We start from the raw sequence: 26,362 nt of genomic DNA on the forward strand, positions 1-26,362 counted from the left end.
TTACATGATGCCGCCAGTAACAAAACAAAAATAATAATCGTGATACAATTTGAGTGAACGCAAGGGTCTGCTCGTGTGAGGATTCACTTCAGCCAGCAGGTGGCGCTGTGGTTTCTGGACAAAAGTGTTTAACAAGCAAGTCGTGATTCCCATTCTAATGTTTGTTATGGTCGTGCGATTAACGGATAGTCAGACATTCAAATTAAAGCACGTCGAGACGTTATTGCACGAGTTAAGCAAGCCGTAAACCAACACTTTAGTAAATTCTAGCCAAACTAAGTCCTAAAATTGGCAGCTTAAATCTGACTCAAGTCAAGTCACATGTCTCAAGTCTTCTTGCCTCTCGCGTAAACATTTAGCATAATGTGCACCCCGTCTACCTTTGTGTGGATAAAATGTTCGGAAGACGAACGAATGAATGTTTTAAATACTACAAACTGTTGTGCTATGTCCCGTGTTTTGCGTTGGCAGCGCCTCATGCTACATGCTAAATGCTAAATGTCACATTCCCAGAATAACAAAATCCTGATGTGCCAAAAAAACAAACAAAGGCAGACTTATAATTAGGGCAAAAAATATCAAAATGTACATGCATCTCTAATAAAAAAAATAAAAAAACAACGGTAAAAATGTCTTAAATTATTTTACAAGCTTAATAGCCTCTCAGGATTTGAGTGTGGAGTATTGTTGTACAGTATATTTCCGTGATTAAATCTTTTTGTTTGGTCGTTTTTACAACTTCACGCAGATAGCAAAGATGGCCGCCTTCTTGATGACCTGTGACGAGTGGCAAAAGAGGATGAACGCCAGTGCCCAATGCTCCGAAGGTAAAGACGCTCACACACTTTTAATCAATATCAAGAATACATACGGTAGTTGCTAGAATCAATTCCATAGTAATGGGTGGATGGACGAAATTGAATTGTAATTTCAATTGAATTGTAATTTCTTCATGATGTGCTCAAAATAAAATAGACGATAAAAACATTGCATAAACATATTCAATATACTGTCATACGAAAATAATCATTCACAAAAAATGGATGGATGGACGGACGGACGGATGGATGGAGAGAATACATAGGGTAGTTAAGTGTAGAATAGATAACGTTACATTCCCATTGAAATAAATCCTATTTAAGAAATTCCGTCCACTTCAACATGTACTTTTCAGTGATCGATACAGATCAATCTTTTAAATACGGTATAGGACATGTTCTTCTCTGCTTTTTGTCTTCTTCGCTTCCAATGCAATTTGTCCTCCCATCCTCCACATCCTCCCCCAAAATGGTGCACAGCCAGCCCCCCCATTAAGCGAGCTGCCTCATTAACAGCTTCACACAAAGGACACTGACCAGGAAGCGTGGCCCCGTATTTCGAAAAGGAGGGGTGGGCTTAACTAGCACAGACAGGACCTCTGCATGATATCGCTTCGACGCACAAGCAAACAAACACAACAACTCTGCATGTGTGTGTAGGTGTGTGTGTGTGTGGGTGAGTGTGTATATAATCTTGGTAATTGCCTCACTCCACGGCTGGGGTCCACAAACACACACATACACACACACACACACACAATTACACGCATTCTACGATGATATGACTTCTGCTAAAGTTCAGTGGTGAATTATTAAATCAAATTAATCAGCATGGAACAGAACTGTGTTAATAACTGTCTTTGTGTGTGTGGAAGGGGGGATGGTCGTATTTTTGCGTGTGTTAGTGAGGAAAAATGCAAAAGATATTATATCATGTCAAAAAGAATTGTTCCAATCAAAAGTATAATACTTGAACATGTCCTAATCAGATCAATCATTTTAGTGTCCATGAAAACAGTGCATCTGATCCTAATTTTAATTCGATGGGATTAAAAATATTCATGTAGCCGGTGACTTGTTTCTGATCCCATCTCCTCGTGTCCTTCAGAAAATGACACGGTGCAGGACTTGACGTCGGACTCTGTGGATGTCCACGATTGAAAGCGTCAACACAACGGGAAATCCTGAGCTTGTGAGTGAAGACACGCAGACATCACATTTTATAGGATATATATATTTTTTAAATTACATCAATTAATATTGCAATCATTCAAACGCATATGGGCCTATAAAAACATCACAAGACCACCTAGCGAACCTTGTTATAAGAATAAAGTTAGCATTTTGAACTAATAAGAGCATCGTATTATTATTATTATTATATATTTTATTTTTGCACGGTAGTTTTTATAACCAAAATGCATTTGAAAGCCGAGCATTGCCTTTTAAGTGAATGAATGAAAATGTCCAGGTGGCTAAATGGACAAATGTATAGCAACAGGGACTTACGTTTGTAGCATCAAGTTAGCATTTTGAGCTAACAACATCCATCCATCCATCCATCCATCCATCCATCCATCCATCCATCCATCCATCCATCCATCCATCCATCCATCCATCCATCCATCCATCCATCCATCCATCCATCCATCCATTATCTGAACAGCTTATCCTCCTGAGGGTCGCGGGCAATGTAGCATGATTTACTATCTAATACAGGATCGTATCAAAGTCTGATGATCATTTCGAGTATTTTATCCCATGTGGGGTTATGTTAGAAATTATTTTCGTAACCATGTAAAATATTATTTTCGTAACCATAGAAACCAAGCCAGCAAGGTCCATATTTACATGCACTGTCACGCCACTGCCACTTTGTGTAGGTGTGTGTGTGTCTGGATATGAAGATAATCGGCAATATAACTGACATTTTCCAATTAATTTCTACCTCTGAGACTCGAGTTAATTAGCCAAGAACACACGTGTGCATGCGCACACATGCAACATACTCACAGCTACAGTATAGACTGACACATATTTACACGATTTTATTATTGCTCTATGTTAATTCTAGACTAGGGCTGCTTTGAAAAGAAATCCGCCATTTTGTTTCAGAAAAATCCGATTTCTGATTTTAATTTTAATGCCACAAACATGAATACATTCAAAATATGATACTTCCTATTGATATCATGATTTCACAAAGGCTTTTGCTGCACCAAAGCGCTTTACAAAATGAGAAAATAATAGAACAAGAAAACCAAAAATATCACATAAAACACTGGCAAAAATACAAACATAAATGAAAAATATAAGTAAACCGTCACTGAACATCACATCAATAAAATAGACACATTTCAGGACTTTTGGACTTGCACGGCAAAAAATGACAACATAGTGTGCTATTTTTTTATGTTTTTGAAACCATTTGGGATGAGCACACTCATCCGACAGCCAAGCCATCTTCCTCATCCATCGCTGCATCCGCACCCCCATCCCAATTCAATAAGAGGAGGAAATGAGCTGCCATGCTTTCTGTGTGTGCGCGAACGTGCACGAAGGCTTTGGTCTGTAACACCGACACTGTTGTTGATTCACCATATTACTTCTTCACGGCAGTAGAAGCAGATACGAGCAACATGGTGACAACAAACTCAACTCAATTTCACTGTCAGCGTCATAGTAATTTTTTTTGGTTTCATATTAAAGAGCCTTTAAAAGCTGCTCACTCCCATTTCAAGGGACGTTCACCCTCAAATTAAACATAAAACAGAGTCTGGAGACGTTCGAAATTTTCATTTGTCAAACATCTGAAGCAAACACTCACGAGCAGCCCTAAACTTCCCTACTGAACCGACAGGTGGCAGCCTTGTCCTGTAAAGATTGGCACACATGTGGGAAGTCCTTGGACAGCAGGGGTGCCCAAACCAAGTCCTGGAGGACTCCTACTCTACACCTGATTAAAATGATCAGCTCATACACAAACTAATCATCATCATAAGTGACATTATTACCTATCGGAAAAAATCTTGGAATTCACACCTTTTATTGCTAATTGCAGTACAAGTGCAAAAACAAGCTGAGCATTATTTCTTTGGGAAAAATATACTAACTAACTAACTAACTAACTAACTAACTAACTAACTAACTAACTAACTAACTAACTAACTAACTAACTAACTAACTAACTAACTAACTAACTAACTAACTAACTAACTAACTAACGTCATTATCATTTCTCCCTCCAAGCAAGTTAGTAAAATCGTTATTTATCGTTACTCTCGCTCTCACTCGTTCCCCCACAGCGACGTCACGGCGATAACCACGCCCCCATCCCGCGACAGCCCCGCCGAGTCTTGGGGGTCGTGCGCGCGCGCCGCTGCATCCTCCCTCCTGGCGCAAGGCAGCACGTTCACGAGTCGATCATAGACGCAACAACAATAATAATAATGCATCATCGCAATTATTGTTCTCGACAATACTGGAGGAATTGAAGAGGACAAGAAGAAAAACACACGTCCGCTTTCTCTTTTTCTTCGTCTTCGTTGCAAAGGAGTGAAGGTAAGCTCTGCTCTTCATCCTCCTCGTCATCGTCAGCTGTCATGTTGCGTTCACTTGTTCGGTCCGGTCACAAGGCGACGTTTTTATGTTGTGTGTGTGTGTGTGTGTGTGTGTGTGTGTGTGTGTGTGTGTGTGTGTGTGTGTGTGTGTAGGCGCGTGCGCGCGTACACACGCACAACCCATCTGACGGTCACTGCGGTTCCTTGTGCGCCATGACTGCTGCACATTGTTGTTCTGTTGTGCGTGCGTGCGTGCGTGCGTAGGCGCCTGGTGCACACTGACCACTGTCCACGTGCACGTGGCGCGGGACAATTGTCAATTGACTCGACCTGTCCATCTTTTGGATACAAAAGATCCCGAGCCAATTCTTCAGTCTTCTCGCTCTGTCAGTACGTCTATGTATGCGTAGATCAATATTCAACATCTATCTATCTATCTATCTATCTATCTATCTATCTATCTATCTATCTATCTATCTATCTATCTATCTATCTATCTATCTATCTATCTATCTATCTATCTATCTATCTATCTATCTATCTATCTATCTATCTATCTATCTATCTATCTATCTATCTATCTATCTATCTATCTATCTATCTATCTATCTATCTATCTATCGCACACAACGTTGGTAATCTTGTTTTTTTATTGTGTGGTGAATAAAACACATCGCAAAATAATGTATCCGCAAACGAATGATAATAATTTGCTTTTATTTATGTACTGTACACTGTAAAACAAAAAGTTGGGCGATCTAAAAATGTTAAGGCAACCAACTTTGCTGACATTTGAAATTTGTCAATTTGACAAAATGGTTTAAGTTTTGTTATTGTAAAAAAAAAAATAACTTTCAAGCATTTTCAACAGAGATACGAGTTTTTAGAGGTAATTATCCATTGAATTGTCCCCCAATTTACAAATGATGATTTCTAGGTGTACGGATGAGCATCGCACGCATATCCAATCCATATCTAAAATATAATAAATAACATTTGAAAAAATCTGAATCGTACTGTTCACACTGCGTGAAAGAATCTGAGACGCTAATTCTACCACTCACATGTTATCCTAAATCTACTTGAAATAGAATTCAAATTTATCCAAATGCCCTCTAGACAATCTTTGACAGATAGATTTGATGCTCATTTCTCGGAATGTTTGCGAAAAGAGGGTATAAGGTCCCGTTTATCATTGCTTGAAGCTTCAGTTATTGTTGTGTTCTTCACTTTTTTGTCAAGTCAGCAACAGTGAGGAGAAGTTGCAAAAGATGTCGCTGGTGAGCGGGGTGGGTGGGCCAAGTAGAGATAAGGGGCATAAAGTTCAGGGTTGAAGGAATGAATGGGCCCTTCCGCTATATATCATGGGGTCGGTGCTGATTTAAATGGATTCCCCTCTTTGTGAGCCTACGGGCTACTTTAGGTCTGGTGACCCCTGCACTTGTGCTTTGTGGGCTCAACATTCAAACTGAGCCAAAAAATGATATTATAGTAGTAGCTTCAACTTCAATTTATTTGTTTTCAAACCTTTATTTAGGTTTTTGTTTTGCGAATTTTAACTGAATTATTAAGTATTGTAATTATCGACCCCACTGTGTCTAGATCGCATTGTTGATGCTTGAACTGTCCGTACGGTAGCTGAGAACAAATAAAGTTTTTTAGACGTTTACTTTAGTTTAGAAGCTGACCACAAATTCATCGTCACCTAGCTGCTTTTGTGATTTCTGTGTTTAGAACGCCATCCTGCTACATGTTAGGAAAAATTGCCCACAGAGATCCTGCTACACGTTAGCATAACATTTGCTTTTTGGCAATACTCAGCTGATTTTGTGTTTAGGATGTTAGCATAAACTGCCCGCAGAGATCCTGCTACATGTTAGCATAACATTTGCTTTTTGGCAATACTCAGCTGATTTTGTATTTAGGATGTTAGCATAAACTGCCCGCAGAGATCCTGCTACATGTTAGCATAACATTTTCATGTTAGCGATACTCTTTATTTACTGTGTATTGGGTGCTGATGTGTAATTGATGATTGGAGTCCCTTTGAGGCTGTCACGTGTCTTTTCTCCACCTTTGCTCAACACCAAAACTCTCGAAAATCAAACATTTACTCTTTTGTTAGCATCATGCAAAGTCAAATAATTACTGTCGGGGAAATATGTCATATGTCTTGATGTGGCCTGAAAATAGAATGTCTTTATTTCTACCCCACAAAAATCGGAGTCGTTTCTCTTTTGTCAAAAAGCTTTTCTGTAATAAATGAACATTTTAAACAATTTTGCATAACCGGAAGGCATCTTAACAGCATGTTTTGTTGCCAGGTCATTTGGTCTTGTCTTAGTTGTACAGGTGGTGCAAGGCAACATATTTTTGCAGCGAACACAATGTGAATGTGATGAACAGCCATTTCAAGTGGGTGAATGGCTGACTCATTTAGCATGAGCGTTTTTCTCTTGAAAGATGTTTGTGCTATGTTTTTTTCTTCTTTACGTTGCCTATACTACATGTTAAGCATCGACCACCATTTAGCAGGATTTTTAAGTGCGGTACATAAAATTAAAGCGTTGTCTTGAATTTAAATTCAAACCATTTGGTTTTAATCTACAGAGAACTGTTAAGAATAGTTTGTTCTTAAACATCTTTATATATTTTTATAACTTTCATGTTTTAATGAAATAAACCAGTGCACAATTTCCCTTCTACTTAAGTACAGCTAATCTTCAAACTGTGTTATTCCAATGGGTGTACTTATTTCTGTTACCCAATATTCCGCTACACTTTTTTTTTTTTTGCTACAGTTTGCGCTAAATGTTTGCCATAAACAGATTTCCCTTCAGGGTAAACATCCATCATAAACAATGTTTTAAATGCTCCGAGAGGTTTTCGAACATTGACAGCTTTACGAGGAACGTTCACCTTGTTTTGCCTTGTGCAGCACTTAGGCTGTCTAACCTCAAAACCCTTTAAGTGACTCCAACCACTTCTCTTTGGGTTTCTCAGAAGACCCCCCAGTGGTCATGTTGGATTACCTCTTTCACATTGTGCCAGAACCGTTTTACTGTGGAAATGAGAAATTTGATATACTTCCTTTGTTTTTTGTTATTTTTTATATTGACATTTATGGGAAAAAGCAATTTAAACAGACCAAGTTTTGACAGGAGACAGACACACAACGCAGTAAAACAGCATATGACAACAATTACATGACATCGGAATTGGACAGTAGCGATGATTCGGGCAAAGCTCCATCTTGTGTGAGGGACTCAATTTGGGATATGATGGGACAGGATAGTTGTAAATCACAAACTGCTTTAAGAAACAGATGTCACAAGAACAAAACAGCACAGGACAGATATGAACCAGGCAGTTCTAGGTCTTATAATAAAGAGACGCGATGAATAGCAAACAGGATAGGATGTGATAGGTTAGCACAGGACAAGGTTATGAGCCAAGCAATGGCGGGAGCGGCCATGCACTTCCAACCCTTGTAAAATAACTTGAGTGCAAAAATAGAGGATAGAGCTAGCGGGGTCAGTGTTGGAAATGCGGCTAGCAACTAGCTAAAGCAGCTAGTAGCGGCTGTGGGAAATCTAGTTTGGCGGGCCAGTGAGTTTTGCTAGGTGTAATCCAGCCCTATGCTAGAAAGGCAAGAGTTTAATAGCGCTCAAGCAGATTTGTGACTGACTGGATTAAGGCGGGCTCAGCGTGTTGGCCACTCGGCTAATCTCTGACGTGCAAAAAGGTGGCGACTAAACTAGCGTCCGCGCGTCTATGATGTCAAATGTTTTATGGAGGCCCTCTTGTTGATTCAGCGCCTTATTGCCCCGGTCGGGTTAATGATTAGCTAGAACACAGGACACCTTTGAGGAGGTAACGCCCCCAAAACTTTTACAGGTACGAGCAAAACATTGGGCGAAACGTCAACATCGTACGCAACGCTAGGTGTCAGCGCGCCTCACCGGATCGCTTTTAAATGAGCCATTCCACACCATTGTTGTTATTCTGTGACTGGCTCAAAAGTTACGCTTGTTAGTGTTTTCGTTTCGTATTTCTTACACTTTAGTATGAATACAACACTGATCAAATATTGATGTTGTGATATATTATTTTATTAACACGTACACTAACGTATTGAGACACCAAACATTGGTATATATTGTTTTTGCCGATTTCGATGTACTGTTACTATCAAATATTGATATTGTGCTGTATCATGCATCATGTATCATACACACAAATGCACACACACACACAAATATACACACACAGACTGTCAGTCAACTGATGAACTATTCTTCCTCATGGTTTTCTCAGCGATCAATAGTCTTCAGTGCCTCTCCCTTGACCGCAACCCCTGGTAACCTCGCAGGATGTGTTGTGTGTGTGTGTGTCTTGTAGGTATTAGCAGCCCGAAGCAAAGACACATTTTAAATGTTTAAAATCTTTTTTTAAATCAGTTTCATTATAATTAATTGACCTTTGTTTTATTTATAATGAATTGACCTTTATTTAATTAATCTGATAAGATTAATGGAAATGGTAATGCAACAGTTATTTATTTCAATGTTTTTTTGTATTATGTACAAAGACTAAATGAATCAGTTATTCTAAGAATGGCAACTATACACAGTATTTAAATGTTTTACCTTTTTTTTTAAAATTCACAATCAAAAGGCTGTCATCAAAAGGTTACAAAATGGAACCAATGTTTAGAGACGCACAGTATCTTCATTTTAATTGTCAAGTTTATTTAAATATTTTTTTCAAATTGGATAAGGACTTCAATTTTGCTCCTCTCACCCAATAACGACGACTCACAACCTCTGCACCAGATGCACACTAAATACAAATGTAAACAGAGGTGTTGTGTATTTTAATGAGAAAAGCACATTTTATTTAGTTATGAACGTTTGTACTATTTTACTTATTGTCTTTTATTGTTTATGCACATCACTTTGTTACAGCTGCAAACGCTGTCAAAGTGCTGTAAAAATAAAGTTGATTTGAGTCACAAGATATCACACAATTGTTTTAATTAACTATATTTAATGTCACACTAAAACTAATAACTTTTTGATTTACAGCATCGAAAATAAAGCCAAGCTGAAATTGACAGGTTTTTTTTCTTTCGTCTTTAAATATGTTGAACGGCTTGATATTTGTTGACCCAGCTCATATTGAACTGGTGTTCATAAACGTGTATGATTCAGAAACACAAAATGAAGTGCCCCCCCACACACTTCCTTCCATTTTACTGCATGTGGACCTCAGTTCAATATCCCTGACAAAAACAAATAAAATGGCGACACAGTGGTATGAGGAGAATATTCTCTCGTGTGCTTCAGTAAAAAAAAAAAAAAAAAAAGTGAGCTTTTCTCACTACGCTGACACTCCCATCTCACTGAATCTGTCACTTCCGCACTTTCTCAACAGATACTTTTTTTTCAGAACCAAAAACTTGAGGAGTGAGTCCAGACAACAAGCACAACCCCTTTTTTTATTCACAGAAGTTTCTTTTATTGGACTGATTTAATACAGAATTAAATAAATAAATAAATAAATAAATAAATAAATAAATCATGCCCACCTTCAACATGTCAAAGTTACACATTTTTTTTTCATGGATTTCAATGACGTTCACAAGTCTCTAGTCAAGTATTTGTCTCCAGGATTTCCAGGCAGCCTGGAATGCCAGTGAGTCAGGCCTCATCCCATGATACGCGCAGTGGGTGTGTCAGAGGTGTGGACGAGAGAATCCGCATCGGTAAAAAAAAAAAAAACCCACAAATACAGCACGTAGCGAATAGCACTGAATCATTTTGGTTTTAATTATTGGTTGCCATGGTAATATGGCGATACCATGACAAAGGAGGCCGCTCGGAGGCCAGGATGCTGGGAGTTGTCAGGATGAGAGGATGCAGGCATGGGGGAAGGGAGGTAAAATGGGGGTGGGGTGGGGTGCTGATGGGAGTGGGGGTGGGTTGGGAGTGGTGATGTTGATGCCAGCTTGAGGGTCCGGCAGCTCTGCACCATGGCAACAAAGAGACCACTTTCCATCCTCCCCCCCATAAGATCATAAACCTTCATTCATAAAATGGAAAAGCACAAACACTCGCAAAAAAAAAATTCATATCACCATATGAATGCGAATATCACTCGAATATATTATCATTGCTTGTGTGACAGTTTCAATACGATCCATAGTTGATATCGCGCTGCGTCATATTGTTATCACTTTCGCTAAAGTGGATCAAACTTGTTATATTCCTGTCGCATAGTGCCAATGAAAGTTATTCCAGTATCGATATGATGCTGTATTATTATCACTTGGAATATATAATATCACTGCAACTGGATCCCCTACGGATATATTTTATATCAGTGTCACTTGCCGTCTTAACATAGCTGAATCAAATCTCAGTATTGTGAAGTAAGATAGAATTATTGTTTTTGCTATATTCATATAACCAGATTAAACGATATGTATATATTATATATAATATGTATTATATATATTTTGGATACATTTTTGAGATGTATTCATATATGTTATCGATTGTATCATGATTGCTTGTTATAAAGTCTTTATAACAACTGGAACAACATCATTATTATGAGACATTGCATTTGTTATCATACCGTATCGTTGCTTGTCCGGCAGTTGTCAATGCAACCTGATCAATTCTCGATGCTGTCCACATTTATTGTATCTTTGAGCGTTGATACAAAAATATTACACATATAAAATCGCCATGTATTGATATAATTGATGCTCCGGTGTCGTTACATCTTCAATCCTTAATTTCTGTGATTTCCTAATGAAGTGCGCTCTAGTGGATTATATCAAGACCAATATTCAATCTATTTGTCTGAATCCTGTAGCATATATGTTGACAATACATCACAATGATATTGATCATTATCAAGGTATATTTTCTCTTGTCTTAGTGGGGATGCTGCGTTGTCTAGATGAGCACTCGGAGACAAAGATCTTTCCGTTGGTCCATGAGCTAACTTGATTTGCTTAGCTTGTCCATCCGGCTGCTGCTCTGCTTTTGATGAACACGCACGCATGCGCACGCACAAACCAGACCACCAATGCTACAACGATTAGTCTGGTGGGAAGTCACATTGATGCGCATTTCTGATGCGTGGTAAAGCTGAACAAGCAGTCAGAACCAATCAGCCAAAAGTGAACGTGACGGCCAGGGGGAAGAAAAAAAAAATCCACATTTTCTTTCAATAAATGCTTCCAATGCCGTCAGCTGTGTTTTCAGTTCTTTCAAATGAAATTTAATGCTGAATTAATATAGTAACCACAACATAGATGTTATTTAGCATTAGCATTAAGCTAATGAACCCAAAAGCTAAGCTATTTGGTTTTTTTTCTTCTTTTGTAAAATACTTAGTCTATCAGTAAACGTCATTTGGGAGTGGTAGTACACAGATTGAAGCTTTTTTTTTTTTTTTTTTAAAGGAATTGTTCTCTATTCACTAAGTGACACGTTTGTGTACCTTAACGACTTATTGTGACCATTTCCTGTTTTATGTACGTCAAGCTAGAATGACGCGTCAGTGAGCAGCGAGGACGAGGCCGACATGAGCGAGCCCTCGTGGCCGGCAGCCGACGCCGGAGCGACGTCGCAGCTTAGCCTGGCCGGCCGAGCGGATACCGTGCGCCACAGTCCCAACATCGCCGGCAACAGGGAGGACGACGGTAAGTCAACATTTATCTATGCTGCTTTCAATATCATTCTTTTGGAAGGTGGAATGGTTTGACTTGGTCAAGAAATATGAAAGAAGGTCAATTTGATGGATTTAAAGATTCTAAACACCCTATCTGATAGGAAAGTAGTAATTGTTATAAGTCTTCACCCTTTTGGTGCATGATTTCGAATTCTATACTAAATAGCTAACTTCAAACCACAGTGTTGTGGGAGGAGCTTAGCGATGTCTATGAATTATTAATAAACTAATTTGTCGCTAACTGTTCACCCACTATTCAATATTAATGACTGCTCATATTCTTGGTCACACGCATTGTTAGCACCAATTAGTGAAATCTCTGATTATGTCTTCCTTGGACTTTGTTTGCTTGGATTCAGCCGCTAGCCGTATGTTAACAAATTCAACTTAGTTCGTCAAAGTGTGTGCTTGTGTTTTCTATAGCTTCAACGACAAAATGTCAAATTACTTTGAAAGCAGTAGACGAAACGTAGACTCATCTTTTTTTTTAGGACATAAATGTTTGAATTGGTGCACTATTATGGTGCATGACTCACACACACACACACACACACACGAACACACACACCCACGCACTCTTTAGGAGCGCACACCTTATATACACATCAAGCTTCGTATAGTTTCAAGTATTTTAGCGACAAGAGCTGCCAAGCTGAGTGGAAAAGGTCTTAAAGGATGATTGACAGATCGCCGCCCACCTGCCAGTTATGCAAAAAAAGTGCTTGGGGAAAAAAAAAATTATTCTTACACTTGTCACCTCTTGTCCTGTTTATATACCTGAGCAGCAAGCCGTAATGTCGCAGAATGACTTAGTCTGTTCCTTTGTATCCCAGTGAAAGTTACCTGTAAAACTGACATACACAAGAAAAAAAGAATTACCATATTTTCTGGACTATAAAGCGCACCGGACTATAAGGCGCACCTTCAATGAATGGCCCATTTTAAAACTTTGTCCTTATATAAGGCGCACCGGACTATACGGCGCACCATTAATGCATCATGTCAGATTTTGAATCCAAATCAAATCATTCTCCATTTTATCTTTTTTATTTCAACTTCAGATGCAACAAATTACTTTTTAGTCACAAAATAATGATCCATAGTGTTTCTGATTCATGATTCATAGTCCTCAGGGGGCCACTTCTGATTGATTTCATGACACAATGTTTAAATTTAGAAATTTGGACCATATATAAGGCGCACTGGACTATACTGTCGGCTTTTGAGAAAATTTTAGGTTTTTAGGTGCGCCTTATAGTCCGGAAAATATGGTAAACATTTTATTGAGACTCAAAATGGTCAAACAAACCATAGAATCGGAAACAAAGCTCTTGTTTCTGAAACCGTACCTATGGACGCTTAACATTAGCACGTCAATGGAACGTTGCATTAATGGCTAGCATTAAGCTAAGCTGACGTGCTCGTAATTGTCTAAAAAAAAAAAAAATCATACATTTCATCCCAAAGTGCTGCCTATCGTGACGTAAGTTAAATACAAGATCAGTTTTCCGGACGGATGCGCAAATTTCCTGCTCCTAATTGATGTCCGTTCGGTACGCAACGCTCCTGACGGACAGATGTTGCGTACGGAGTAATCCGGATCATGACTTGCATAACGAGGACGGTGATTCAAATGTGGAGCAGTGGCCATCATTTGGTGGTGGATCTGCCTAATCCTCCAAACTCCATTAAGTGAGTCGAGCTAGGATCACTGCGCTTCCCACTGTACTACGCTCTTATCGAAAGTTAAAGCAAAAATGATCCAAACAAATTACTCATAATCTCAAGGAGCTACTTCAAAATATTCTTTTTTTAAATGCACTTATCATTGAAAATGTCTTCATTCACAGATAAACTAAAACGTAAAATCATCCATCCAGCACAACCTCTGGGCAAAGGTATTGGAACACCTGTGGTCTTTTCTGCTTGGAATGCCACTCCACTGACTTCATGCTGATTTCTTATTATCATCATTATTCTTCATTTTTTTTAATAATAAATATGTTTTTGCGCCGCGGTGCGGGAAAGTAGGACACAGCGTTGTGAAATGATCTCCTACTGCCACCTCCATACATGTAGCACTGGGATTGTAGAGAGGATGAGGAGGGCATCCATTAAAAAGGGAGAAAGGAGAAGGCACGTGGTTAGGGTCTTTGTGGCGGGGTGGGATGAGATGAGAAGCAACAAGCGTTGGATCAAATCCTTTCAAAGTCAGCCTAATGGTGATTTTTTTTCTTTTTACCAGTAATAATTAATAAATCAATCTTTAATCAATGAGAGAGAGAGAGAGAGAGAGAGAGAGAGAGAGAGAGAGAGAGAGAGAGAGAGAGAGAGAGAGAGAGAGAGAGAGAGAGAGAGAGAGAGAGAGAGAGAGAGAGAGACTTTCGTGTTACCCTTTTTTTTTATTTCTTTAAAAAGCGATAGAAATAGAAATACCGCTTTTTGCCCGCTTTGAAAACTTTCACAACTCTTTTGAAAGTATTCAAACATCTGTTGCAGCATGTTCACATCATTTTAATATTTTTTCATTCATTTACTGGAAGCCACAAGGGGTAAAAAAAAAAGCACAAAATGGTTACTTCTGTTGGACTGAACAAGCACGCTGAGTTATTGATCATGCGTCCTATTAAATTCCGCTGTGCTATATGGCCATTTTATTTTGAAAGTCTGATTGGCACATTGATCCACAGCAGTACACTGCAGTTATTTGTCCTGTAGGGACTCCACAGTGTTTAATGTGCTATTCTATACCAGGATGTACTCCGTAACCTCGTCACTGTCGTCAAGGAAACCTCTCTTCCATTCTAGTGAGACTCTGCGCGCACACACAATCTGTAAGTGATAATGTACTCGCTGCTGGGTTTTTTTTTTTTTTTTTTTTTACATCCCCCCCCGAGGTCATCCTTTTCAACAAAGAACCTGGAGAAGCTGAAGACACGTCTGAAATGATATTTCTCACTTTTTAGCTTTTCACCTATGACAAACGGTCGTATCAATGTCTGTTGAGCTAAGATGAAATTTGTACAATAGCTCAGTTGATATGCTAACAAGGGAAATTGACAAGGCATATAAATCTTACCCTGGATTCAGGCACTACTTTTAAAAATGGATAAAATGCCAACATGTTAGCGAGATAGTATTTTTAGTAGGGAAAGGCGTAAAAGGCAGTTTTAATTGTATTATGACCCGGAAATGTTACCGAATTATTTTTTTTTGTATTTCGAGGCTTTAACTTCTTCCTACTCCTTTTCGAGCTGTCCTAATTGTGAAGTTATTTACGACTTGCTTGGGACATTTTGTTATCGTCCTGTTTTCTTTTTCCTATTCTTTTTCCTTTTATATTTTACTAATATCTTTTTCTGTTTTTAAGCTCAAAATAAAATTGATCAATCAATCAATCAATCAATCAATCAAAAAAAAAACAAATTAACTTTTTTCATTCAACATTTTACCAGAAAGCTTTTACTGTACATTTTACCCTATTCAATGACAACTTTTAATGAGGATTGATGACAGGATAACAAGCTAATTGCTAGCATACTGATTAGCAGGATAGTGACCTGAGTCGAGAAAGCGCTATGGCAGATTGGTAAAGTTTTTACATCTTAACCCGGTACTCAGGTACTATCCAATCACCAATGATGATTTATAAAGTAGTAACATTTTCTCGATTGTCGACATTTTCTTTTACAGTAACGATTCGAGTATATCAAATATATCGAAAAAAAATATCTGAATGTAGTGTGCACTGTGAGAGTTGATGGGAAGAATTCTGTGATTGATTGATCATGCCTGAGGCCAGCTGGATGAGTTGTGTTCAAAGTCCAAAGATGTGTGGGTGGATGTCTGATTTGTGTGTGCTCCTATATAGGCGAGTGCGTGTGTGTACGTGCGTAGGAGTGGTATGGTAAGGCGAGGTCGAGGAGGAGAAAGCTCAACAGTCTGGGTCTTTGTCTTCCTCACAGTGTGTGTGTGTGTGTGTGTGTGTGTGTGTGTGTGTGTGTGTGTGTGTGTGTGTGTGTGTGTGTGTGTGTGTGTGTGTGTGTGTGTGTGTGTGTGTGTGTGTGTGTGTGTGTGTGTGTGTGTGGTGTTTGCAGGTAGCTTTTTTTTTTTTTTTCTTTCACCTCTCAAGGCCACAGATGATCCAGCCACAGGCCGCACAATACACATTGCACAAAATGTACGTGAGTGTATTCCGATGCTAGTAGGCTACACGTGGGCGTGAATGATGCGGAGACGAGTGAGGCAATGTCAGCATGTGTTTGCCGACTCTCTCGGTTTTAGGTTTCTCTCTTCGAATCCTCATGTTAATGAGATATGATTACAATTTCGATGGCGCGTTATTGCCACGTTGCTGCCATGTTGTCCTCGTCACAATCTTGTGTTTGCTGACAAGTCTTTACCAAAGCGTTAATGTGTACTCACACCTTGTGTCGTTGCCATCTTAGCGCCGGGTCGCCGCCTTATTGCTATCGCTCTGATGTTTCCACGTGGTTGTCGGGCGGGCTTCGTCCTCGATTGATTTCTCAGTGGCTTGCTTGAATGTATTGGTGGACAAATGTAGAAAAATGCCATCTAAGGGTTTGAATCATATTCGCAAGCAAGGGAAGGTGAATGGGGATATCATCTGTCAATCATTTTTGTTTGAAAGTCATGGAGCAGATGGCACCTTATCTGATATTTCACATTTTACAGTGCTTTATATGTAAAGTAGGTCAGGAGGCCAGTGGCAACCATCACGGTGCAAGCAGCTTAAGACTTGCACTAACAAGTGTAGGAATTTTGAAACACAGTACACGTGCGTATCAATTGGCGTACCCAAATTTCCAAGTAGACGCAAGCATCAAAACAAGTCGGCTGTGTTCACCCCCACAACGGCGCAAATACCCGTTTCCAATTGCGCGCATCTGCGAAAATACCAAAAGGAAGCCGACTCTACCCATGCAGTTAGTTGGTGCTAGTACGTGTAAGACTTTCAGTTCGTATGAAAATAGTGCTACAAAAGTGACACTCGATATTTAGCAGCTTCCAAAGGTTCATTTATATTGCAATATTTGTATTTATTTTATCTAAGTAGACTCGATGTCGTTAATAACATTAGTTTTGTGTTTGATACAGCCGCTTGTACGTTTTCATCCCGTCACAATATCATGTTGTCATGTAATGAGGCAGGTCATGTTGTGTTGTCATGGTAACATATGTCATTTGACATGTCTTGATGTATGTTGTCAGTGTCACGTTGTCACGGTTACATGGTGTTGTTATCATGTCATGGCTACATGTCCTGATTTCTAAGGCCACCGCTATATTAATTAAATGAACTTTAACGGGCTGATGGATTCTTGTCTTTTTGTGACCTCACCATTTTTTTTCAATTTTAGTTATTGTGTTTGTTGTCAGGCACCTAGAAACAAAAAAATTGAGAGAATGAGCAAATTATACACATTTTTGGAAGAAGGTGCATATGTGAAATTATATAATGGTAGCGAGACTTATTATTTTTTTATTATTTATTCTATTATTTTATTCTGTTCGGTTTTGTTTACTCAAATAAATTTGGCCCACCAGTCAATGTCAGGAACTTAGAGACAAACAATGGAGAGAATAAGCAATAATTCACATTTCGGAAGATATGAAATGATATAATAGAAACGAGACTTGTTTGTGATACGACTCCTGTGAAAGAGAGTGAGCATCTGTTCACTACATACCTTTGCCTTATTGACCGTGAGTGTGGGAGGAGGAGGGGGAGGGGGGGTGCTCAGTTGCCATGACGATGCCAGGTAGGCAAAGGAGTCGGGGCCTTTTAGGGTGTGGCATCAAGGAACCACCGAGCGCCTGCCTTGCCAGCAGCTCGTGCAGCGCTTTAGCGGGATAATCCATTGTAATCCTGCCTTGGTGTAGGAGGTGGGAGGGGCGGGGGGGGGGGGGGCACTCTCCCCTTCTTGGTCTCTCGGGATGTGGTGAGGAAGAGGCTGAAATGAGGGGAAGGGGGGGAAGTAGTGAAGGAATTAGCATCTGTTAACACTCTCGCCCCCTCGGAGGGAGGCCGAGGGGAGGAGGGGTGAAGCCGCAAATGAAGCATGATGGGCGGGTCACCCAATCCGGCACCCCCCCCTCTCCTTCTCCATCCTTCCCATTTTATCATCCCTCCCTCATCCGAGCATCCATCTACAAATCTCTTCTCTCGTTTTTCTGACTCCACCTCTCCCTGCGGCCATTCTCTTCTCCCTCATCCCTTTATTATTCCTCTCATTTCCCAATGCACCCTTTTATTTCTCTCTCCCTCATCCATTTATTCTCACTCTTTTCCCATTTTTCCCCGCCTCCCTTCAGGAGGGAGTCGGGATTCCCCGTTTTGTGCGGTGATGCTTGAGAAGGGCCTTCAGGCGGTTTGGGGGCGGGGCAAGGGGGGGGGGGAGCTGATATATTAAGTGTGATTTGTCATTCCAAATTCAACGTTCTCCTCGGTGTGAAGGCGCTCGCAGCCGGACGGAGGTCACGGTAGCGTGTGTGTGACAGCGTGACACACACATGCACACTGGCATGCTCTGAGGGGCGAGGTCATGTGATGCGCACAGCGCTCAATCACACAGAGCGTCCTATTCACACAACACACACACACACACACACACACTGTCACTGAGAGGCCCCAACTCCAATTTCAAATCACAATGTGCGTTTGTAAGAAAGTGGGGTTTTCCAGATAAAAATATATTTCGTTACGTCGCATGTGATGACTGGATAGCGAACATTCGCCTACTGGAGTTTCGCTTTTTACCGATTTGCCTCCTATGGAACCGACACTCAACAGTTTGATGAAAAATTAATCGTTGTGTTGTGCTCTATCTGTAAGTCCTGGCTGAATAGGAAAGTAGTTCAATAATTGGTGTGAAGGAATTGCGTTTGAGTTACGTTAGCTTGGGTTAGAAGTGGAATTTTGTTCTTTCTGTCTTGGGAACCAAAGTCGTTTTCCAAGTGTTTACACAAATAGTGATGGCATTGCACTTCCCAAAATGCTGTTTTTACACTTTTGATACACTTTTAGTGATACTAGACATTAAAACAAGAAATGGAAGAAAATACGGGTGTTTCATAATTTTTTTTCATGGCCGTACGTGTCCTACATGTAGAAGAAGAACCATAAACACGGTTCCTAATAACAACATGGCTGCCAACAGCGGAGCTAGCTTACAAAAGCTAATCGAGCGTGACTGTTTTAAAAAAAAAAGATACATTAAGATGTAAGAACATAAAATGTATGCAAGTTTGTGACTGAAAATAAAAGTTTGTTGAGAAAAGCATGTGCTTATTGTCAGAAGAAATCAAAGAAAAACTTGTTTGGAATAATGTTGATGTCATTTGGTTTTTCTATTAGCAAAAGGAAGAAAATAGACTGAAATCAGACTTGAATAATTAAAGCCATATCAATCAAATTGGTGTCAGGAATAATTTCTCCCAAAAAATCATCTCCAATGTCAGAATTCCTGCTGTCATGAAACGTTGATTGACAGAATGACACACTTCATTGGCGCCCCCGTCTGGTCACATATGTCATTTCTTTGTGTACAACCAGAAGTCCACCCATTCGATTGTGGCGGTCCTTTGTCCTCCTTTTAATCTAGAAACTATGTGGTACTCAAGAACTCGATTTGGACTGCAGGGCGGATGTTTTTTACACTTCTCCACCAGTCCTTTATCTTTTCAAACAATCCGATTATAGCTATGTACTACATGCTATCATCATATATAAGTATACGTACTGTATATATCTATTCATATACATTTATACTGTGTATACATATTTCTCCACCCTTCCCCCAGCAGGTCATCATCATAATCATCATCAGCCCCCACCTCTAAAGCGAGCCCTCCCACCCCCACCTGACCTCTTTCTCTCACTAGCTCCTTGCCCTCTGCAGCCCCCCCCCCCCCCGATCCCCCAGCAGTCTCTCCGTCCACCCTCTCCATCTTTCCTTTTCGTCTTCCCGCATCCCTTCGTCTTGTGTTATCGGGGCGAGACAAAATGATACATCCGCCCATCTGTTCTGCTGCAGCATCGATACACTTCCAGCTAAATATCAAATCACGATGTGCTCGCTCGGTGTCTGATCAAAACCAAGTAGTAGTTGTTACATTACTACTAAAAGAACTGGTGCCTACTTTTCGGAGTACAAATAGTAACAGGGCCGGTAAGAGCTCTAGTTCTAGTAACAATAAGAAAAAGTATTTCTAATGGCATACTTTTTATCATTTTATCTATTTATCATTTATCTTTACATCCTTGAGAAGCTCACTCTTCACCTGTCTGTCAACCTTCATCCATATCTTGCCAGCATCCGTTCGCCCACATTCCATTCATCCATCATGAAATGTTGATGTCCATTAAAGTGCATGATGATGATGATGATAGAAGGAAGAAAAGGGTGTGTGGGATGTGGAAGGGAGGTTGATGCTGTTTTGGAATCTAAGAGCACATACAATATGCATGTCTTGGTCCATTCCTTTCTTCTTGGTGACTTAATGCCGCCACCTGCTGGACATTTTATGAATTTCTTTGTTGAAGCATGGTCAAGTGTGAAGTAAACTTGGCAATTTCTCACCAAGTCCTTCCCCCTCTGTCATTCCAGATGATTCATCGTCGGAGAGCGGCAGCGGCCTTCCCACCCTGACGCCTCCGTCGTCCTCCTCGGCCGTCGTCAGGGAAGCCGAGGTTGTCAACGGCAACTGCGGCCCCGCCCCCCTCGACTTCAGCACGCCCACGTCCTGGTCTTCGTCTTCCGAGGACCAGCATATTGTGAACCTGAGCGAGCCGCCCCCTCAGAAGCCGCCGCTGGGTCCCTCTCACCTGCCCGTCACCGTGTCGGCGGCGGCGGCGGCCCTGCTCGGCGCCCTGCATCCCACTGTGTCCGAGGAACTGCGTAGGAAGTACCCGCTGGCCGCTAAACCTCCGCTCGCTTCGCACCCCGCCTTGCCGGTGCCTCGCGCGCACATCCCGCGCACGCACGCCTTGCTAGGCAGCGATCTGCGACTAGAGCGCGACTATGGCGGCAAGGTGAGCGGAGTTGCGGCCTTTCCCGAACGTTATCGACTGGTCATTTTCAAAATGTATTTGTGCGCTCGCCCAGTCTCCCGTGTACAGTTCCGGCGGCAGCTACGACAGCATCAAAATGGAGCCGAGCGTGGAGGACCTGAGCGCCGCCAGCCGTCTCGGAGGACCCGTCGCCCCCGACGATGACGACGACGAGCACGACGAACACGACGACAGCGACAAGATCAACGACACGGAGGGCGTCGACCCGGAGCGGTTGAAGGCCTTTAATGTGAGTGGCCTCGACTCCGTCGAGTTTCCCGCGTGGCGTAGCCAGTAACGCCGCCGTCTGTGGTGTGGACTCCTCCAGATGTTTGTGCGTCTGTTTGTGGATGAGAACTTGGACCGGATGGTTCCCATCTCCAAGCAGCCTAAAGAGAAGATCCAGGCTATCATTGAGTCCTGCAGCAGACAATTTCCAGAATTCCAAGAACGCGCCCGCAAGCGCATTCGCACCTACCTCAAATCTTGCCGACGCATGAAGAAGAATGGCATGGAGGTACTGCATCTCGACAAGACACGATTGCAACATTTGGCAAGTTTAAATTCCAATCACCAAATATTGGCCCATTAATTCAAAAAAAAAAAAAAAGCGAATGAGTAGAGTGACTTCTTTTTTTCATCTTTTAATCCGTGCATCAATATAAAGAGATTCATGACGGTCAGAATGTGGTTGTTCCACAGACCCGGCCCACCCCGCCTCACCTCACCTCCGCCATGGCGGAGAACATCCTGGCCGCCGCCTGCGAGAGCGAATCTCGCAACGCTGCCAAGAGGATGCGCCTGGATGCCTATCACGTAAGTCACCGACCTTTTTATCATAGCATTTTTCTGAAGATTTCTACCCCACAAGCTTTTCGAGGTCAAACGTAATTAAAACAAACGAGAAAATCGCGATAACCTGATGTGTCACATTTTTGAATTCCTCCCAAAAATACACACGTAGACATCTCATCTTAAACCTCGCTGTTAACAAATGAAACCGACATTCACCTTGCGGTTGAAGGATGAGCAGATCTCGCTGGACAAACCGTCCAGCGGTAGCGGCGCCACGAGGGAGCCGGCATCACTCGTTCCCTCCGCCTACTCGCTGGCCGCGTCCGCCTTCTCCAACCAAGAGCCGCAAGTTTACATCAACGGAGCCGCTCTCAACTACGGTTACCGTGGATACCTGGGCGGCGCCGTTTCCTTGACCACTGGCGCCGCCGCTCAGAGCAACGGTGAGGATATAGGAAAGACGTATTTATACTTTGTCAGTTTTTTCAACCTTGTCTCTTCCTCGTCAGGCCCCACAGACCTCAGCATGAAGTCGCTCTCGTCCGGCAACATGGCCACCGCCGCCGCCAACCACTGTCTGGGCGGGCGGGGCGGGGGCGCTACTTCGGCCCAACTCAGTCAACCGGAGATCGCGGCTGTACGTCAGCTGATCGCCGGATACCGGGAATCGGCGGCCTTCCTGCTGCGTTCTGCCGACGAGCTGGAGAACCTCATCCTTCAGCAGAACTGAAGTGCACACTCTCACAAACACACACATAATTCAGTCCAGGAGAAAATGTGGGGAAAAGTATTTGTAACAAGAGGTTATCCCGTTTTACTCACAATCAGCTTGAGCCTCCGATGAAGAGCGACTTTGCCGCCCCCCTGTTCCAACACCCCACTCGACCACGTCGGCTTGTACATAGAAGCACTTATCCCGCTAACCTTCCCCGCTACTTCATATGCACCTCGAACGCCTGTTGACCAGAGCAGGAAATACCTCAATCATCCGCTTCCTGCCCCGCTGCTGTAAATACTCAGCTGAAGATGCGGAGGATGATGACACGTGTGTCTACCGTCTGTGTGTGCTCAATTGCTAACGACTACTCCTTTTATTACCTCTTACGCTAACACGGTCGTCACATCACTTCGGACCTCGTCCGTCTCCTCTCGATGGACCTAAAGCTCCTGCTGGTCCTCGCAGGCGTCCTCCACCGGAGGAAGGAGAGGACTGGGATATTGCTGCTAAAACGAGAGGCGGAGCTTCAGACGTGGACAGCCCCCCCCCCCGCGAGACCTCACAAATGGCGACGATGACAGACCACCAAAAGCTTTCTTGTGTTACATGTCTTTTTTGTTGGAGTGTTTGGATAAATCGGCAACAAGTCGCAACATCTACGTCATTGGCTGCCGGTCGTTGTCTGGATAAGCCAATGAGCAGCCTCGGTTTGTTGCGAGGAGAAACGATAGCTTAGCTTAAAGTTGTATTGTTTTATTTTCAAAACTGCAACAGTCCACCATTAACTTTGTTTTACATTGTACAGCAAGTTGGCTATGTGATTAGATGTCGCTAATGTCTGTCGCCGTACAAGATTGAATTAGCTTGGTCTGGATCAGTCAGTGAGCAGCCTTGTTTTGTCGCGAGGAGAGCGTTAGCTTACCTTAAAGTTGTATTGTTTTATTCAAAAACAGCTGACTTTATATCTTTTTTTTATTATCAGGTAGTCAATAGGTTAACTACACTACTGGATATCAATAATGTCTTTTCATCTTACAAGATTCAGTTATCTTTCCCTGGATCAGTCAGTGAGCAACTTTAGCTTGTGAGGCGAAAGTTGTTTTAACTTAAAATAATTTTTACTTCAAAACAGCTATCTTTAAGTTTACACTTTGTACTCTCATTGTCCTCTCGCATCATCTTTCAGCCTCGGTTTGTCGCGAATATAAAGTTAGCTTGGCTTAAAATTGTATCGTTTAAAACAAACTTGAAACTTGTCAACGTGTATACACATTGTACAGCTAGTCATTGAGTAGACGACCAAGCGTAGCATAACATCGTATTTTTTGATCAAAACCAACGTAACGTTGTCTTCTCAAAGTACAATGCCTTCCTATGGCTAAGATGGGTGATGCTAACATAAGCTAACTGGTGCGAAGAAATAACCATCAATGTAGGTGGCCATTTTGCTATCGGGTGAATTTGTGTTTAGCATTGAGCTTTTTTGTTGTTTTCGCTAAAAATATGTTGCCCTCACCTCCATGGGCCATAATATTAATATGCTGCCTTTGCACTTAACTAGTTTGCTTCTTTTTTTCATCATAATTTCAGTTGTGAGGAGGTTAAAAAAAAAAAACATTGTCCTTTCATTCAATCCAACATTCATGTTATCATAGCGTACATCAAGGACACACAAAGCTAAGCTAACCATACAAACAAATCAGAAAATTCAAGTTGTGACTCTGCTAATCGGTGACACTTTATGCTTACGATTGAGGTTTTTTTTTGTGCGAAAACAACAATTTAAAAAAAAATGAACAAGCTAACGCTGATGGGACAGAGAGGATTTAAAAGAGCGACTTGTTTCCGACTGTGATGTTTTTATTTTGTGATGGAAAGGGGGCAGGTGGTGCGCATCGCACTAGCTTTTGTTATTCTTTTTATTTTATTTTTACACAATGCAACTGATAATCACACCGCTCCCTCGACGCTAGGCGGTCTCACACTGCGAGGTGTTAGCAATTGCGAGAGCAATGAGAGTTAATGTGACTTGTTGGCTTTGTGGAACATTCCCGATTTCAACTGTGAAGAATGTTTTTGTTATTGTTTTATTTATTTTTGACAAATATGCAAAAAAAGGGGGAGAATGAGGAAGGGGGTCGGGGGGGGGGGGGGGTTGCGAGCAATGAAGTCACATGATTCATGTGACACTGCGCTACAATCAGGTTCTAAAGGTTCTAAGCCAGGTGTTGGGAAAATATGGCCTGGGGTCACATATGGTATGATCCGTTCTTTAATTCTAATCATTATAATTTCTTGCATTCATTAATAAATCTTTTCCTAAAATTGGTTTTATTAAATTGGTTAACTTTAATCATTATTTTATGAAAGAATTGACAAGTCATTCAATTAGTGATCAAAACAAGCCAAATGAAGAAGTTTCATTGTTATTCTATATTTTACATACACATTTAAATTGGTTTGATTTTTTATCTCTGCATGAATGACCTGGCCCATTTATGCAATGTTAAAATCAAATGTGGCCCTTGAGCACAAAGTTTGTCCACCCTTGTGCTAAAAGCATTTGTGTTTGTTCAAAATAGAACTAGAACATATTCAAAGTAAGAACACTGTTCTTCTCAATCCACTAAGGCGAACATAAAAAAAAACAAGCAAAGGACAATCTTTGCCAAATTCTAAATTGCTGTTTCGAATCAAATTTTTACTAGTAAACTCCACCTCCTGATGCCAGATTGTTTTTTTATTTCCAAAATCAACTTTGTGATTTTCTTTTTAAACAATATATTTTTTTATATACAATGTTTGACAGTGTTTGCATTCTGAATTGTTGCCCGTCATGCTTTCGTCGTAAGAAAACAACTTCCTTACTATTTGAGTTTTTGACGTTAATTTAGTCCATCTCAAACTTAATGATAGAAAATACGGTTAAACTCAGCTACCAGGTTGGTTGAGTTTAGTAGTGAGCAATGGGACAACATCTTGACCCTAGTTGTTAACACGTTTGTCTCACAGTTGATGGCTTCTGGGTTTGAATCTCAGCTTCGGACCTTCTGTGTGCATGTTCTCCCTGCATGGGTTTTCTCTCGGTCCTCCCAAAACCATGCACGCTCTGCCAATTGAACACTCAAAATTGTCCACGTGTTAAATGTGAGTTTAAATGATTGTTTCTTTGTATGTGTCTTGCAATTGGCTGTCAAGGGTTGACATTCGTAACACATCATACTTACTAGTCAATAAATCTCACCACAAGTCATCTGAAAGACTTTAAATTACCCATTAGTGTAAATGTGAGTCTGCATTTTGTGCCCTGCGATTGATTGTCGACCAATCCAGGGTGTCTTAAGCCTCTTGCCCAAAGTTGACTTGGATAGACTCAAGCTCTCTGAGGACACAAATCCATTGGCCAGCTATTTATCACTGACTGTGTGTTACAGGTTCGTGTCATTGATATTTTTCTTTCTTTCTATGTTTTTTTTTTTTTTGTTCTGGATGATGATCTGAATTGCTCGCTTGGCCTCGTTTCACTCAGTGGAAGTGTGATGTTTACATGTACAGAACTTCAACTTTCTGCCCCGTCGTTCCCTCGTATTCAATGATTTTTCTCCGACCCCCAACAACACCCTCCAACAATGAAAATGGGAAGAACAAT

At 41.1% G+C, this 26,362-nt stretch overlaps 1 protein-coding gene across 2 annotated transcripts; it reads left to right on the plus strand.

Moving 5' to 3' along the window:
• The first annotated feature begins 111 nt into the window (after positions 1-111).
• Positions 112-24,878, plus strand: LOC147062873 (nucleolar protein 4-like). 2 transcript variants are annotated; one of them, XM_085939426.1, is made up of 10 exons: positions 112-827; positions 1,927-2,010; positions 4,124-4,379; positions 11,941-12,098; positions 20,758-21,182; positions 21,256-21,450; positions 21,529-21,717; positions 21,903-22,016; positions 22,225-22,438; positions 22,505-24,878. In XM_085939426.1, exons 4-10 carry the CDS (start codon positions 11,981-11,983, stop codon positions 22,723-22,725), a joined length of 1,476 nt encoding a protein of 491 aa, XP_085795552.1. In that variant the 5' UTR covers positions 112-827; positions 1,927-2,010; positions 4,124-4,379; positions 11,941-11,980; the 3' UTR covers positions 22,726-24,878. The 2 variants fall into 2 exon arrangements, with proteins under 2 accessions (XP_085795552.1, XP_085795638.1); XM_085939512.1 differs by having other exon boundaries at positions 11,945-12,098.
• The last annotated feature ends 1,484 nt before the right edge of the window (positions 24,879-26,362 follow it).

Source organism: Syngnathus leptorhynchus, chromosome 1, assembly GCF_054491065.1.
Source record: "Syngnathus leptorhynchus isolate UIUO chromosome 1, UIUO_Slep, whole genome shotgun sequence".
In the NCBI taxonomy this organism is placed as follows: domain Eukaryota; kingdom Metazoa; phylum Chordata; class Actinopteri; order Syngnathiformes; family Syngnathidae; genus Syngnathus; species Syngnathus leptorhynchus.